Source organism: Hippocampus comes, unplaced genomic scaffold, assembly GCF_001891065.2.
Source record: "Hippocampus comes isolate QL1 unplaced genomic scaffold, H_comes_QL1_v1.1 scaffold43, whole genome shotgun sequence".
Taxonomy (NCBI): domain Eukaryota; kingdom Metazoa; phylum Chordata; class Actinopteri; order Syngnathiformes; family Syngnathidae; genus Hippocampus; species Hippocampus comes.
Genome location: NW_017805276.1, coordinates 1,276,112 through 1,291,314, shown reverse-complemented (window position 1 = coordinate 1,291,314; position 15,203 = coordinate 1,276,112). Strand labels below are relative to the sequence as shown.

The 15,203-nt window shown below is 43.3% G+C and overlaps 1 protein-coding gene across 1 annotated transcript in view; it reads right to left on the bottom strand.

Moving 5' to 3' along the window:
• The window catches only part of LOC109516010 (AT-rich interactive domain-containing protein 1B-like), a 48,535-nt gene that overhangs the window by 25,598 nt on the left and 7,734 nt on the right, over positions 1-15,203 (bottom strand). The window contains exons 2-3 of the mRNA XM_019870162.1: positions 10,468-10,554; positions 6,349-6,477 (exon numbers count right to left, since the gene is read on the bottom strand). Of these exons, the coding sequence (XP_019725721.1) occupies positions 6,349-6,477; positions 10,468-10,483 (145 nt within the window). The 5' untranslated portion in view covers positions 10,484-10,554. The remainder of the gene's footprint in view (positions 1-6,348; positions 6,478-10,467; positions 10,555-15,203) is intronic.

Here is a 15,203-nt window from a genome sequence, read left to right as displayed (position 1 = left end):
CTGTGTATGCATCCACTAGATGGAGCTACGCTAAAGGGAATACAATACAATACAGGTTTATTTATATAGAGCCTTCACAACCGCTGCAACTGGAACAAAGTCATGAGAACCGGTCACTGAAATGAATATGAAACAAAACAAAATTGTATGATGTATCAGCTCCATGCCAGACACCCTTTCACCTCCATCAGTGACACTTAGATCATCCATCAAATTAGTAAACCCTCCATGGGAGAATAATGAAAAATATAAAGAAATGAGTTTAACTCCGATTCACGACTAACACCACCTCTACTGGAGGCCAGAAATCATTTGCTGGTGTTGGTCTGGCGACATTCTTCATAGCAGCAGGTTGCTGATTCGCCTAGGGAACGATTGCCAAGCTTAAGGCTGACTTTGCGAAACACTTGAGACAAGCTTTAATCTGCAGTAAATGCTTTCTTGCTACCCTGGTGTGCAGCATGCCTGCCAAGCCAGAGGCTTTCCTAAGGCACACTTAAACCCCTCCATTTTGGCTCTAAAAGCCCAGTTTCACTCCAGCACTTGCTGCAATGAGAGCTGACAGAAAATCACCAGGCTGTCAAAGACAATGTGTACGTACATTCAGTCTCACTAAAACACAGTACGTGCAGTACACAACACACACACACACACACACACACGCACACACAGGGAGGCAGGCAATGAACGCACGCTCGCACACACCGCACACAGACGCACACGCAGAGAACATTACATGCCGCCCTGTAGCTACTGGGCTGTTTTCACCAGGATATTCCAGCCTGGGACAAATCCCATGAAAAGTATAGAATGGAAGTGTGGCATCCTCCAATGTGACGGCGGCTATTTATTTTGATTTGATTATGGGTACTTTAGCAGGGCCGCCCTGCTTAATCCTCTGAGAAGATGTCTGGAAAAGAGGATCAAGTCCCTTTAAAACTTGAAGGCTTTTCCTCCAATGGTGTTTCCGAATGACAATACAGTATTCCGCAAAATGTTTCTGAAAATGGAAAAGGCTTCTTTTTCTTCTGTGCAAGTCTAACAGACAGAGAAGAGCGAGAGTACTGCAGACAGGGTAAAATGTCTGTCCTCCAAAGACGGGATTTATATTGGATCAAAATAAATGGCTTCCCCCTAAAGCGAACAGCTGTGGTCGAATTTGTCCAGAAATTGTAACAAAATCCACGATTGGAACCGGGGGTGGGGGAGGGCGAAGAACCGAATTATTTTTGAGCAGGTTTTGCTGAGCCGGTAAGCTGACACCTGTCAAGGCTTTGCAAACACCACGGGAAAAGAATTTGCATCTCAAGTTTACACTTGACTCGTCTATATTTCCTGGATGCGCCGTGGGGAAAAAGACCAGTTAATGAATTTAAAAAAAAAAAAAAAAAGGTCTTGACTGAATGGAGAATCTGAAAGTTATAAATGACCTGTTCCCATGGCAGTACTGTCTTCAGCCCAGTAATGCTGCAGACATAACGCATGATTACCATGTCTGAGACTTTGCAGCAATGAGAGACATATTTTCTCATAATCAACTGGCTCCAACACTGTGGACTATTCTGGGAATGGAGCCCTGAGGTATCGTTCCTATCAGCCTGGGTGGACAGTTTGTTGCAGATGAATGACGCCCCAGTCAAGAACCTCTCACGGCCGTCTGCGGACAGCTGTTTAGCCCCAGGTCATGGCTCGGCGCCATAGGCTGGGTGGACATTTTGGGCTTCCGGACCTCTGAGACCAGACTTAAGTTGCAGAACACCTCCTACGGAGTTGTTCAGATTACTAAGTCCCATTTGGACAATTTACATTCTTTTCCTATTTCAGTGGGAGAGCCTAAAAAGTGAGTTATGGTGTCTGAAAAGTTTTCATCAGTCTTTATTTAGACGTGACGTGAAGCCGACTCTCACAGCAGAGCTTTATGGAGGACGGGTAAAAAGAAAGAAAAGAAAATGTCATTAAATAGAGTGCTGCCCTGATGTAGCGTCTTTTAAATTGTAGCAGTCATGGACGATGTTGGCTCGGTAGACAAAAAGAAAGACGAAGCAGACGTTCCTGCTAAGCTTTCCTGAGCGTTTTACTCGATCCCAACAAGAATCACTCACAATCCGAAGGATTGCGACTTTGCCAAGAGATTGTCTTCAAGGACGGATACCACACTTACTGAGAATGAAATTGGAGGCCAGCTAATGCTTGCTTTTTCGGGACTGGTACCACTTTGGTCAATGACGTAGAAATGTCAAAAGATCTACAATCTATCCATCTATTTTCGAAAGCGCTTGGGATCATCAGGGTCATGTGTGAGCTGGAGCCTATCCCAGGTGACTTTGGGTGAGACGAAATAGAGTATAGAGTGGGAATTGGTTCGTTGCCACTTGCTATGTGAACCATTACACCAGGGGTGTCAAACTCATTCTTATCACATGGCCACATTGAAGTTAGGGTTTCCCTTGGAGGGCCGTTATGAATTTTGGGAAACCATATACATGTTTAATCACCTCCACATATTACATACACAGCGCACAACAAATTGATGGATAACTAGTTTTAAAATCAGAAGTCAAGAATAATGACTTTTATTGTGGATTACATATGACAATTTGAAATTTTGGTTCAGACTTTAGCAAGCATCATTGAACTTGACATGCTTGATTTGCTTTCGCGGGCCACATAAAATGATGTGGCGGGCCAGATCTGGCCCCCGGGCCTTGACTTTGACACCTGTGCATTATACTGTATGAGTTCAAATGGGTGCATTACCATACAGGTGATTGATTTGCTACCTTTTGTTCCATGCAACTCATACAAACTGAAACCAAGAACAGATGAATAAAAAAGGACAATGTCTGTTTTTTTTTTTAATTTGTCCCTTTTTCTGTCCGTGTGGCTCATTGTCTACTTGCTGACTGCTTTTTCGGGCGCTTGCTGCCTTTAGGGACTCTTGGTAGTATTTATAGCATCAGGAGGGAGAGAAAGAAAAAGACAGAGTGCTCATGCTTTTTCGTTCACAATTACATGGAAATTCCCAGCAAAGTCACGCCTTGGTCGGACACTATATTCAGTGCTGGTCTTAATCTTCGGAGTCGCCTGGGAGAGCTCAAGTGTGACCAAACAGATTACTGTCTATTGCTCCCTCAGCAGGATGGACTGGGCATGTCTAACAGCCGAGACACTCATCAACGGCCCCCAAGATTCCCCCCACCCCTACACCCCCTCTCCCTGGCCCCACACATCCCCTGGCTATGATGGAGCAATGTGTGATGGTGAACAATGCACTTTTCTGATTTGTGAGCTCCATCAACATAGATTAGAAAGATGATTACATGGCTGCGTGCTGGAGACGCCAAAGACAATGACACCGGCACACTCTGCATGTCTTGGACCCCACCAAATAATAACATCCCATTTTAGGTGTTGGCTAGACAACGAAAGATCGTGAATAAATGGTGTAGATGTGTTTTTCAAATGTATATTTAATATATTTTAGGGTAATGATAGACAACAGCGTGTTCCAATTTACGTATGAATTTAGGGTGTGTTAGGGCCATAGAAACGGGACTTTGTCATAAACCGGCATATTCCATTGAAATGCATTGGAAAAAGATTTTTTTTCCCTTTCTTTAAGCCCTAAATTTTTTTTTAAAAAGCAGAAAAGCATTCAATGTGGTTTCCACAAAAAACAAACACAAAAAAACAACAGGCGGGGTGTCACTCCCAAGTAAATAAATTAATTAAGAAAAAAAAAAGAAAGAAAGAAAAATAAAAATCAGTTGTTCCGAACCGTATGGTGAGTATGTGAAATTTCTCTTTTTGGCCTTTTCTCTCCCAGCATCCATCCTCAGCCAACTCAGCAACTTTCCTGGCATGTCTCAACCAAAGAAGGTCTGGAGAGCTCCACACAATGACAATTTTCTCCCAAATGCTCCATTCCCTCCCTCAGGCTGTGGCTTGAGTCTTGACTTGTGTGTGTTGTGTGTGTGTGTCCAGAATTTAGAAACTCTGCAGGTTTTGCAAGGCACTGAGGTTTCAAAAGTGCTGCCTGCATGGTCATTAGCAACGGAGTGCTTAACCCCTCGAGGATAAGTTGCGGCGATGGGTGGTGGTGGGGAGCTGGGTGAGGTTGCTTTGTGCGTGGAAGAAGTGAAGCAATGGGTGGAAGAAAGGACAGAGCCCAGATGGACTTTGAATCGTTTCCTGTAATGGTATGACATCCTCCTCCCCTGTCAGTCTGTGTTGGCTTTGGACCATGCGCAGGACTGCAGGACAACTGTTGGAACTGGGGAGTGACATCAACAAAAGATCCTCCAGTATCCACACATATCGCCGTACCGTGTGCTGTCGTGTGATTTCTTGATTAACAACAACAAGTGAACTGCTGCCATTTGTGCTCGAAAAGATTGATATTTGTCAGTGAACTATCAGCTGTCTGTGGACGCGCGTGGCAGGTATCGTTGCCGTATCTGTTCGATTGCACACCACACACACAGGCGAATGATTTGGGTTCCCCTGATACGGGGCAGGAGGCAGGCCAAGAAAAGCAAAGAACAGAGTTCAGGAACTTGGAGAGCCTTTCAATATTGGATAATGGCTTACTAATTTGTCAGTGCGCTAGGGAAAGGGAAGGGAAACAGCTGGAGCTGTCACACCTCGAAAGAAAAATTACCAACAGCTGTCCACTCGGTTCATAACGATGGTTTGGGTACTGGCTACGTCCTGGAAGCCCATTTGAATTCACCAGTTGGTGATAGAAGGAAATTACCAATATATGGATGGAGCCCTCAACACTTGGATGTCCTTTCAGCAGTGTAAAGGGAGAATTATATTAAGGTCAAAGATGAAAACCGATATTACCCTATCTCCACCATAACTGAGGCTTGAGCTTATTTATTAAATTGCACAGTGTACAATTTGACACCCTTTTAGAGGGACATGAATTAGGGAGTGTAAAAATCTTCAACCGCTGAACATTTTCAGGTCAGTGTTGCTGTTTGTTGTTGATTTTTCGCTCTCCATTTAACACATCAGCACATTCTCTCAACATCAGCTTTGATGTCACATCTAGTTTGCAGCCCAATTGTGTGTCGTGTTGTGTCAACCACAAGCTATGATGCTAACGCTATCAAAGTAATTACAGCACACTAGTTATTTCTTACAGAGAAAAAAAAATTAAACACACACACACACACACACACACACACACACACACACACACATACAATATATATATATATATATATATATAGAGCAAGTTTTGAGATTTGAGGTATTTTTCTCCCCCATAAAATTTCGGGTAAAATCCCAATGATGCCACTTTTAGGGACTTTGAATTGAATGGAGCCTACGCTAGCTGACTTCTGGCAAAAGGCAGATTACAGCCAGAACTTGTAGCCAGTCACTCACTCGCATTCACTGTCACTGAGTAGGAATTGAACCCATGCTGCTTGTATAAAAGTCAAGCAATTGAACCGTGACGTCGTCAGTCGATCAAAACATTTTGTCATGTTGAAAGCAATTACCCATAATGAAAACAATTAAAAAGTGACACGATTCAAATGTAATTTAAGTATTTAAGTGCACTCCAAAGGGCTAAACCCAAAAGAATAAGGAACCGCCACATACCGATCAGACACTGTCACGCTTTCTGAGAAGCTGATGTGAAAATGTGCCAGGAGCCATCTGAAGACATGGGCTAATATATCACGATTCCGCGGATAAACCTTGATGAAATGATTACCATTCTGGGGCTACCTCACCATCTTTGCATGAGGAGGGCTAAGAGGTTAGTCTGCACTTCAAATGTCTCATTAATATTTAGAGAGTCACACCCACAGAGAGTCACACTTTAATACTTGCCATACAAGACAAGCTACGACTTTGTGTTTCTATGTGTGTGTGTGTGTGTGTGTGTGTGTGTGTGTGTGTGTGTGTGTGGGAGACGAAAAGAGGATGGATGTGTCTTTCAAAATGAATCCTTTTATGTTCCTCATTAGCACGCTCTCTTTGAAAGCAATGACACTGATGCCAAGGCCCTGTGTGACTGCGAACGAAGGGCCAATTTAAAAAAAAAAAAAAAGGAAAAGAAAATGGAAAAGAAAATGTGGTTTGCCATTCAGAGGCCAAAATCCTCTATGACCTTTTATGAACAACACAAGGCAACACAAAAAGTGTTTTTCATTATTATTATTTCAAACAAAAACCTCGTCATGGAAAATGAGTTGTTTTATGCAATTCGAATGTCTCCAAGGACTTGATATTTGACAAAATATTCTGCCGTGCACATTCAGTTTTGGGGTGGTGTCTTTACTGTGTGCTACTGTAATTTTCTCAACTCAATTCAGTGAATTTTCTAACCTTGATGTCCATACTGGGTTTCTTGAGGTCCATAAGGGCCTGTGGGGCCACTTTGGGAGTAGGGACCCATCCCGGGATACAAAGGGAACTGAGAGCCAGCCTGGTTCCTCGGCATGTTGGACATGAACCCTGAAATTCACACAGAAATGAAAACTAAATTTGTGTTTACAATGACAATATTTTTTCAACGCATAGAAATAGAAGCCTTCTATTGATCATTCTTTTGCGTCAGCACTTTTTCCTGATCCATAGAGATACTTACACCCCTAGTTGGCGGACAAAGACATGTTTATTATATTGACCGAGTACTACTGTAATGTTATTTTACTTTATTTCTCTATTTACTTGGGCGGCCCAGTGGTCGACTGGTTAGCGTGTCAGCCTCACAGTGCAAATGTGCAAGGTTGAATTCCGGCTCCGGCCTTCCTGTGTGGAGTTTGCATGTTCTCCCCGTGCCTGCGAGGGTTTTCTCCGGGTACTCCGGTTTCCTCCCACATTCCAAAAACATGCATGGCAGGTTAATGGAACACTCGAAATTATCCCTAGGTGTGAGTGTGAGCGCGGAAACCTGCTGCCCGAAACAGCTGGCATAGGCTGCAGCACCTCCCGCGACCCTTGTGAGGATAAAGCAGATCGGAAATGAAATGGTAAAACCGGTTCGCAATTGCACAATATGTTTCTTTGTACTTACAAAATGTATTCTAATTCCAACCTTTTTTTGCTTTAGTGCAAGAATAAGAAACGCACACTTTCTCTTTCTCTCTCTCTCTCTCTCTCTCTCTCTCTCTCTCTCTCTCTCTCTCTCTGATATTCTTTTCTCCCTTTGCCGTGAGACGAGCAACATGTCTGTTCGGGTTGGGGCGGACGCCAGTTGCAAAAAAAAAAAAAGCAGATGATAACTTCCTGTTCTATGAGGTCACTCCAGCCCGCCAGGGGCAGTGCTTAAAGCACGGAAAATCCCCACTCGCAGCTTGAGAATGCATTGCAACAAACGTCATTAGTGACCCGCGGGTGACCCGGGGCATATCTAAAGGCCCGTGGCACCCGGAACACAGTCTCCCAGAACCTTTTCGTGCATTAGCTTGCATGCCACTGGCTTCCGCTTTTCCCTGCGGAGCCGAGTTGTTCTTTCTCTTCGGCTGTTTTTCCGTCACTAGTAGCCTGTGATCGAATAGGTCGCAGCTGCGCATTTGTTTTCCGCCCTCCTGTGACTGCGACGGCTTTGTTTACATTCGCCAAGGTGACGTTTTGCGTGTTTTGCGGCTCTGTGTGGGCATGCTTCGCGTGGTGAGGAAGCTGGTAAGTGAGGGACTCATGGTAGTCATCGTAGTTACATATGTAACCATCATTCACGTGTGTATAACTTGTAAGTTAATAGACACTTTTTAGCAGCTTGTATTTGAATTGTCTTATCAAGTTGCATCTCTCAGTATCTCCAAATTGCTTGTCCTGTCGCTTATCCACCAAAGGGTGAACATTTTTCTTGTGACATCTGACATGAATTTGGATTGAATACCGCTGCCCTAGACATTGGGATCGGGTATTAGAAAAAAAAACAACCCAAAAAACTTGGACTAGAGTCACAGAATGTCTTGTAAAATGAATTCAAAGTTTGCAAACGCTGTGTGAGCTTGAGCTCCCCCCTTGCAGACGGTGGCTTTAAACATTGTGGTGTAAGTGGGCAAAGTGCTCCGCGTGTAGAGAATAAGCTGCTGATTTGACCATGGCTACTTCATTATTCTAAGCGGCTCTGTCAATAGGTGCCTCAAAGCCTCTCAGGCTAAAATTCGCCTCTACCATTCAAATTGACATTTGGAGCAATCCTCGTCTGGGATCCACACTCTCAAGCCACCGTGTTCTTTTTTTTAAAACCCACATAAAGGTCTCCCGATCCAAGACAAATGGGGAAAGGTTGCTGAATGGCCCTTGAAAGAGGATAAAGTGTGTGTGTCTGCGTGTCAAACTAGGTGGAAACGGATTAGTACGCTTGAATGTAAACGTTGATAAGCATCAATATTGTTGCAAGAGCATCCAGGAGCAAGTCTTTGGCGAGTTTGGGGATATGCTGGAGGTGAAAGTGCAAGGAACAACAGTTGGTGTGCTCCCCACACAAGAATCGCGTCGAAAGATGTAGTGCAATGATTTTTTTTTCATCGATATTTCAAGTGGTAGTAATTTGCTTATTATTGCGGTTCAACTGCACTTTTTATTCAGAATAAAATAACATAGGCTGTTCAAGTATTTCCAAAATTATGTCCAATTTTCGACAGATTAGCATGTAGGCTATTCCATAAAACGCAGTGAATGGCGCAAAATATAAAGTTCTACACCGCCGTAAACTACAACCACAGTGACAGTGGCAGCTGAAACTTTACATCATTTTCTTTGGAAAGGCATAATGTCTTGGATTACATTAGACTGTGCCGCATGTGTACCTAATGCATTGGCCGGCGAGTGTGTCTGCTCGCTTGTATGCCCGTAATTGCGCCTCTGACTGTATGGGGGCAGATAACAGACGACGCAAGCAATAAATGCTGCGCGTATATGGGAGAGAGAGACGGAGGCCACAACAGTTGGAGAAAAAAGTGTGTGTGGGTGGGAAAGAGCAGTGATTGGGGCCCGAAAGTGCTTAGGCTGCGAGTGTTGGGTTTAAGGAGCGAGGACATTATTGTAATGTTTTGCTTCCATTAGGATGAGAGGATGTTGGGAGAGGAGATGTGGAGGAGGAAAAAAAAAAAAAGCGTGTAATACCGCACTTTAAATTGCCTGGAAAATAGATGGAGGAGAAGAACAATGTGTCGAAAGCGCTAAAAGCAAATAACACATTCAAGGATTTCTGTCTTTCTGCTCGGTTCACTCCCCCGGTATACACACAAAGACACACACGTACACACAAAGCTCTCCCTCTTCCTGGCCGAGTGAACAAAGGAGGCAGCCGGCAAAGCATACATGGGAAAAAGTGGGAAGGGACGTTCAGCATATTTATCGAAATGAAGAGATGAGTGAGGCTCTTAAGGGAGGCAAGCACTTGAGCAAAGTGGGTGTATTTGGGTGGGGGAGTTGTGTGTGTGTGTGTGTGTGTGTGTGTGTGTGTGTGTTGTGTGGGTGTGTGTGTGTGTGTGTGTGTGTGTGTGTGCGCGCGAGGGGGGCATAATTCTTGCTCGAGAAAATCACACAAAAAAAAATCTCACTTTTAACCAGTGTTGTATTTTCTTTCGACGACAATAGGGAGAGTTTAGAGGCATTAGAGAGCAGCATTAAATCTCCAACTGGATTTGGAAATAACCTTCCACAGGAGCCACCCTCATCAGCTCCCCCTCTCTGTCTGACTGATGATGACATGCACAGACATTGTATATGTTGCGACAATTAGGAAGTGGAAATGTGAAACAAAATGACGAGCGGTCATTAAAATGATCTCTTTACATGTCCAAAATTCTGACTGCCAACTCATATTAGCTGTCTCATGTCAGGATTCCTAAATACTGAATTTTCCGCACTAAATTGAATGTTTTTTATGTGTGCCTTACACATAAAAAGCATTCAATTTTCTCAAAAGACGGTAGTGTGCCTTATAATCCGATGCGCCTTCTATATGGATCAATATTCTGATTTATTGGATGTTGCATTTTAAATGTTCTGTAAAGCGCTTTGTTCCAGCTGGTGGTTGTGAAAGCTCCATATAAATAAACTGTATCGTATTGTATTGTATTCACTTAAGCGTAGCACCATCTAGTGGATGCATAACACAACCGCAGCCACTATTGTAGCTTCTATTCTATGCGCCTTATAATGCGGTGCACCATATATAAGAAAACAGTTTTGAAATAGGCCATTCATTGAAGGTGCACCTTATACTCCGAAACGCCTTACAGTACGGAAAATGCAGCATGTAGATATATGGAATGCACAGGAGAATAATATTGACAGTGATGTATAATGATACAGTAGTACTACATTTGCTTGGACTAATGTCACGTGCGCATGAAAATAATAGCACCGACCGCATATTTTACGTTTGACTTCACGGTCTCCGCGAAGGCCAGTCAGAGACAGTGGGCGGGCCGGATGTGGCCTTCAGGCTGCACTTTGCTCAAGTTTAGTATCGTGTGTACATACCGCGCTCTTGAGCCATAGGTGAGCGGGTGACTGGTGGGCGGGATCCATCCGATCCATTCCCAGAGCTCTGTGGGTTTGAGGTGGAGCCTTCAAGAAGACAAAAGTCAGAATATGAACATGCAGAAATCCAACTGTGTATTGTATAGGTTGCCAAAGGAATCCTACTATCCTATCCTTGCCAAAAGACAAGAGCCATCAGGTTTTGTGTATTAACGATCAATTATCTGACAAATGCACTTCCAGAGGACATGCTGAGTCTTTTGACCCTGCGCCAGCTCTTTGTGTGAGCATGGAAACATGGGAACCATCCCCTGTAGGAAACCGGAGCCATTTGGGGATCATCGATTCGGTGCTCGTGCATGTCTTTGGACTGTGCAAGTCCCATTGAAATCCAATAAGAAGTTGAGAGTCTGATTAGGACAATGGCAGACAAGGAGCATAGTGGATTGATTTGGCTTGCAGCAAGGAGAGAGAGCAGCAAATTTAACCTTTATCTTTGAATTCAGGCCTTTGAAACAGTTTTCCCCACCCTCCAAACTGGCTGCTGATGATGTGCATAATTCACTGTTTAAATCCCAGTGCCGTGCAACGTTACAAAAACGAAAGGCTGGCACTTTTGAGCCGCAAATCCAGTAACAAAATTATTTTTGTGGACAAGATGGTATCATGCAGCGGAAACAATATGTAGATTTTAGATAAGTTTGTTTGCTTAATGATTTTTTTTTTTTTTTTTTTACATGTGCGCATGTGTGTGCATGAGTTGGTTGTAGCTGACAAAAGAAGCGGTAATACATGACTGGAGGTGGCACGCTCCCCACATCAACAAACCCAATTAAAGTCAACATAATTGCTTCGCATAAAACTGCATAAACAACATTTCATTCCACGAGGCCGCCTACAGTCACAAGCACTCACACACACACGTGTGAAAGTCATAAAAGTAATTGCAACAACACATGTAAATAAACACTCGCAAGTACACAAGGAAACAAGTAAGGGCACAAAGACATTGGGTAAGGGCCAAAAATGGATCTCTCATTCACACACGCGCACGCGAAGCCCTGCTTCACACATGGGTGGATCCGGCGGCACTGCTTCAAAGAGAGAATATTCGATTAGTTAGTCTGTCAACATGTGGCAGAAGGGAAGGGAAAACATCCGCGTGCGATCGTTGAAGCAGCCCTCAGATAACGGTGGAAGCGTTATCTACGTGCCTCTACGTGTAGAGGATGACAACACTTCATCAAAAGTTTGTTTTGAAGTACAGCTGCAGCATCGCAGGAACATGATCACATCTCACATTGCAATTATTTTTTTTTTTTACTTTATTTGGGAATTTCCGTAAAACGAATGACTGATTTAAAAAGCAAAGCACCGTATTTCTTCTTGTGGCCTTATATCACTTACTGCATGCACAGAGGGATTCACGCGGGTCGTCGGTAATACGTTCTTTGTGTGTTTCGTGAAAGAGACTTGGAAACATAATAATAAAGTCATCACGATAACAAGAGTAAAAGTCATTCAAAATCCGTTCAAAATGTCATCACTCCATCAGATTAAAGTCTGACTGGATGGGAAAGGTTGTTCCTGGACCAAGAATCCAAGCGAAAAACAAAATGTATTCATCTAGGTCCAAGAAACTCATCCATCCATCCATTTTCTAATCCGCTTGTCCTCACAAGGGTCGCGGGTGTACTGGAGTCCATCACAACTGTCTTCGGGCACTAGGCCGGCCGGATACACCCTGACCTGGTTGCCTGCCAATCGCAGGGCACACGCAGACAAACAACCAGTCGCGCTCACAACCTGTCACATCTGCTTTTGGAGTGTGAAAGGAAACTGGAGTACCCGGAGAAAACCCACGCAGGCAAGGGGAGAACATGCTAACTCCACACAGGAAGGCCAGAGCCGGAATCCAACCCTGCACCTCTGCACTGTGAGGCGGATGCGCTAACCAGTCGACCACCTACGAAGAAGCTTATTTCATTCTAAATTATGCTTCAAATTTAAGCGTGCAAGTGTTTGTTGAACCATTTTGTGTTGTTTACCTCCAACAGACACGAATGATACCACGCAAAACGCCAGTTTGTTTGTAGCTAAGCCGAAAATTGTTTGCAGACAAAATAACTGGTACCGGTAGCTATTTGTCTCTGCTGAGTCAACTATAGCAGAGGTTTAGCTTGGCAGATAAGGTAGACGTTTACTGCTAAACAATGACCTGCCGATGTAGGGGTGTGTGTGTGTGTGTGTGTGTGTGTGTGTGTGTGTGTGTGTGTGCGTGCACGCGCGCAAGGATGCATGCCAGGCGTCAGCTTTGCTGTCAGACCCTGTTTGCCTGGATGGCAAACTGATGGTGGCAGCAGATTGTGTCGCGCACCGCTATGCACTGTGCACTACACGCCGATGCAATGTCTTGGCCCGAGATGAGACAAGAAATAACAACCAACGAGGCTTTTGCGTATATGTGAGAGCGATTAAGGGAGATGACAAAACAGAAAAATGGAAACTAATCCGAAACACAAAAGTCTCATTGACGAAGAGAACATCGTAAACAGATAAGAGAGGAGTAGCGGAAGTTTGATAACGCTTCAGGCCCGCCCTGTCTGAGTCGAGTTAAGCTTCCAGCACTTCGTAATTATTTCACTACCAATTAGTGTCCAAACAAAGCCTATCTCTCCCTGACAACCTCCTCTCCCCCTGTCCTCCCTCCTCTCCTCATCCGAAATGCCATTAAATAATTATGCTTAAATAAAACAAACAGGCTCCACAGTGAGTCCTGGCACACTTAATCTGTACCATTAATAATTCATACACTGAATCTCTGACACGCAGTTCTTCACCATGTGCTGCTGGGAGAGAGAGGAAGAGCTAAATGTCAGCAGTATATCATTTCCTGTATACGAACCAAAAAAAAAAAATAATAATAATCATTTGTATGGAAATGCTTCTGCCATGCAGGGTCGTCTTCCGAGCTTTGCATAGGAGTGTGTGCATGTGATTTAAAAAGCTCGTGTTTATCCAATTGTAGGAGACTCACTGTGCATATTTTTACCTGACCTGCATATCTATGCACACTCTGAGAATATATTCTAACCATGCATGTTTGCATGCAAATACTGTACACCCGAATCAATCTCACAGCCCATGTGTCTTTGCTCGAATGCATATGTGGACACCAGTGTGTAGATGACACGCGCGGATCTCCGCTGCGCATGCTTAAGAATCGAGTTGAAAAAAAGAGAGGCTACAGCGCTGTATGCCTAACTGCACGCCTTCAAGCTTGCAGGCATTGTTTAAAAAGCTTGAAGCCACAAAACCACACGTGCGCAATTTTCTCACCACGCTCACTTTTTTTTTTTTTTTTTTAAACCGACAAACGTTTCCGCATTTCAATATTATTGTGGCATGTCACATGGGCGATTAATTCGCCGAGTGTTACGCTGCCTCGGATCACTTCACTACACGTCACGGGAGCAAAACAGCACCATTATTCAGCCTATTGGTGTTTTCGGGCAGTGTTGGGCTGTGCAACTGACCACAAATGTCCTACGTGTGGATAACGCGGCGTTGCACGCACATCCCTCTCATTGCACACATTGAGCGAAATGTCAGTAAAAACGTTCATCATAAATGTGGAAGCAGTGACGATGGTCCGTGTAAAAAAACAAAAACAAATAGTTTCCAACAGGTGAAATGGTCCAAACCACAACTTTGTGCGCTGCTTCAAAATAGAGCTAGAGGAAAAGTTGGTAGCCAAAGAGAGTCCCTCACTCATAACACAATCCATCTTTATTTATAAACCGCTTTCACATGACAATATTTGATCACACTGTCTTTGCCAAAGAGATGACAACAACACAAGTTAATGTTCGCGAACCGATACCGAAAAGTTCTCCTCTGTTGTGGTTTCGTAGCATGTTTCGTTGTGAATGATGCGGTCAGTAGAGCTGAGTAAAGTCAAATCAGAGCCGTGCGTGCAGTGAAAAAAATGGCAAGAGTGTGTCAAAATCTACACGACTGCGTATTTTTTATTTTTTTTTTGAGTTGAGAGTATGAATGCAAATTAGAATAGCGGGGCAATTTGAGTAAATACGTGGTGGTCTTTTGACTTGACAAAAAGGTCATTTGAAAACAACAATACACACTCATTTTATTAATAGTTCCCCACCCGTTAAAATGATGATACAATAAAACATAAACACACACAATTCCAAGAACATCACTGACAAGCTGTCCAGGGGCATTAGCAGATGTATATGTTGTTATGCTATAAATATTGTCTCATCATTTTAGAGGGTGTGTAGACTTTTTATACCCACTGTATTTAGACAACCCACATGCTGAAATTATTCATATTTATAATCACAGACAGGTTCTGTTTATTCACTAGCTTGTTTTGTTTTTTTTTGGCCTGCTAGTTACAATGTACAGTATTTACGATTGTCAAACTTTATTCAACACAGTGACTTCAAAATAATGTGTGCACAAATTTCGAACTATTTTTCCTTTGCTATAGACAACATACCACCAATGTTATCTTTTGTTAAGAAGACCACATATTCCAATTGTGTTAGAGTTGAAGAAAAAATGAACTTGCTGCATGTTAAAGTGTGAGAGTCAATAAGAGGATAACAAAAGTAGTTTTTTTTTTTTTAATTCCACTGAGAAGTTAAATAGCAGTAATTTAATCAGTATTAAAAGACACTTAGTGAACATGTCCATCCCCCCCCCCCCCC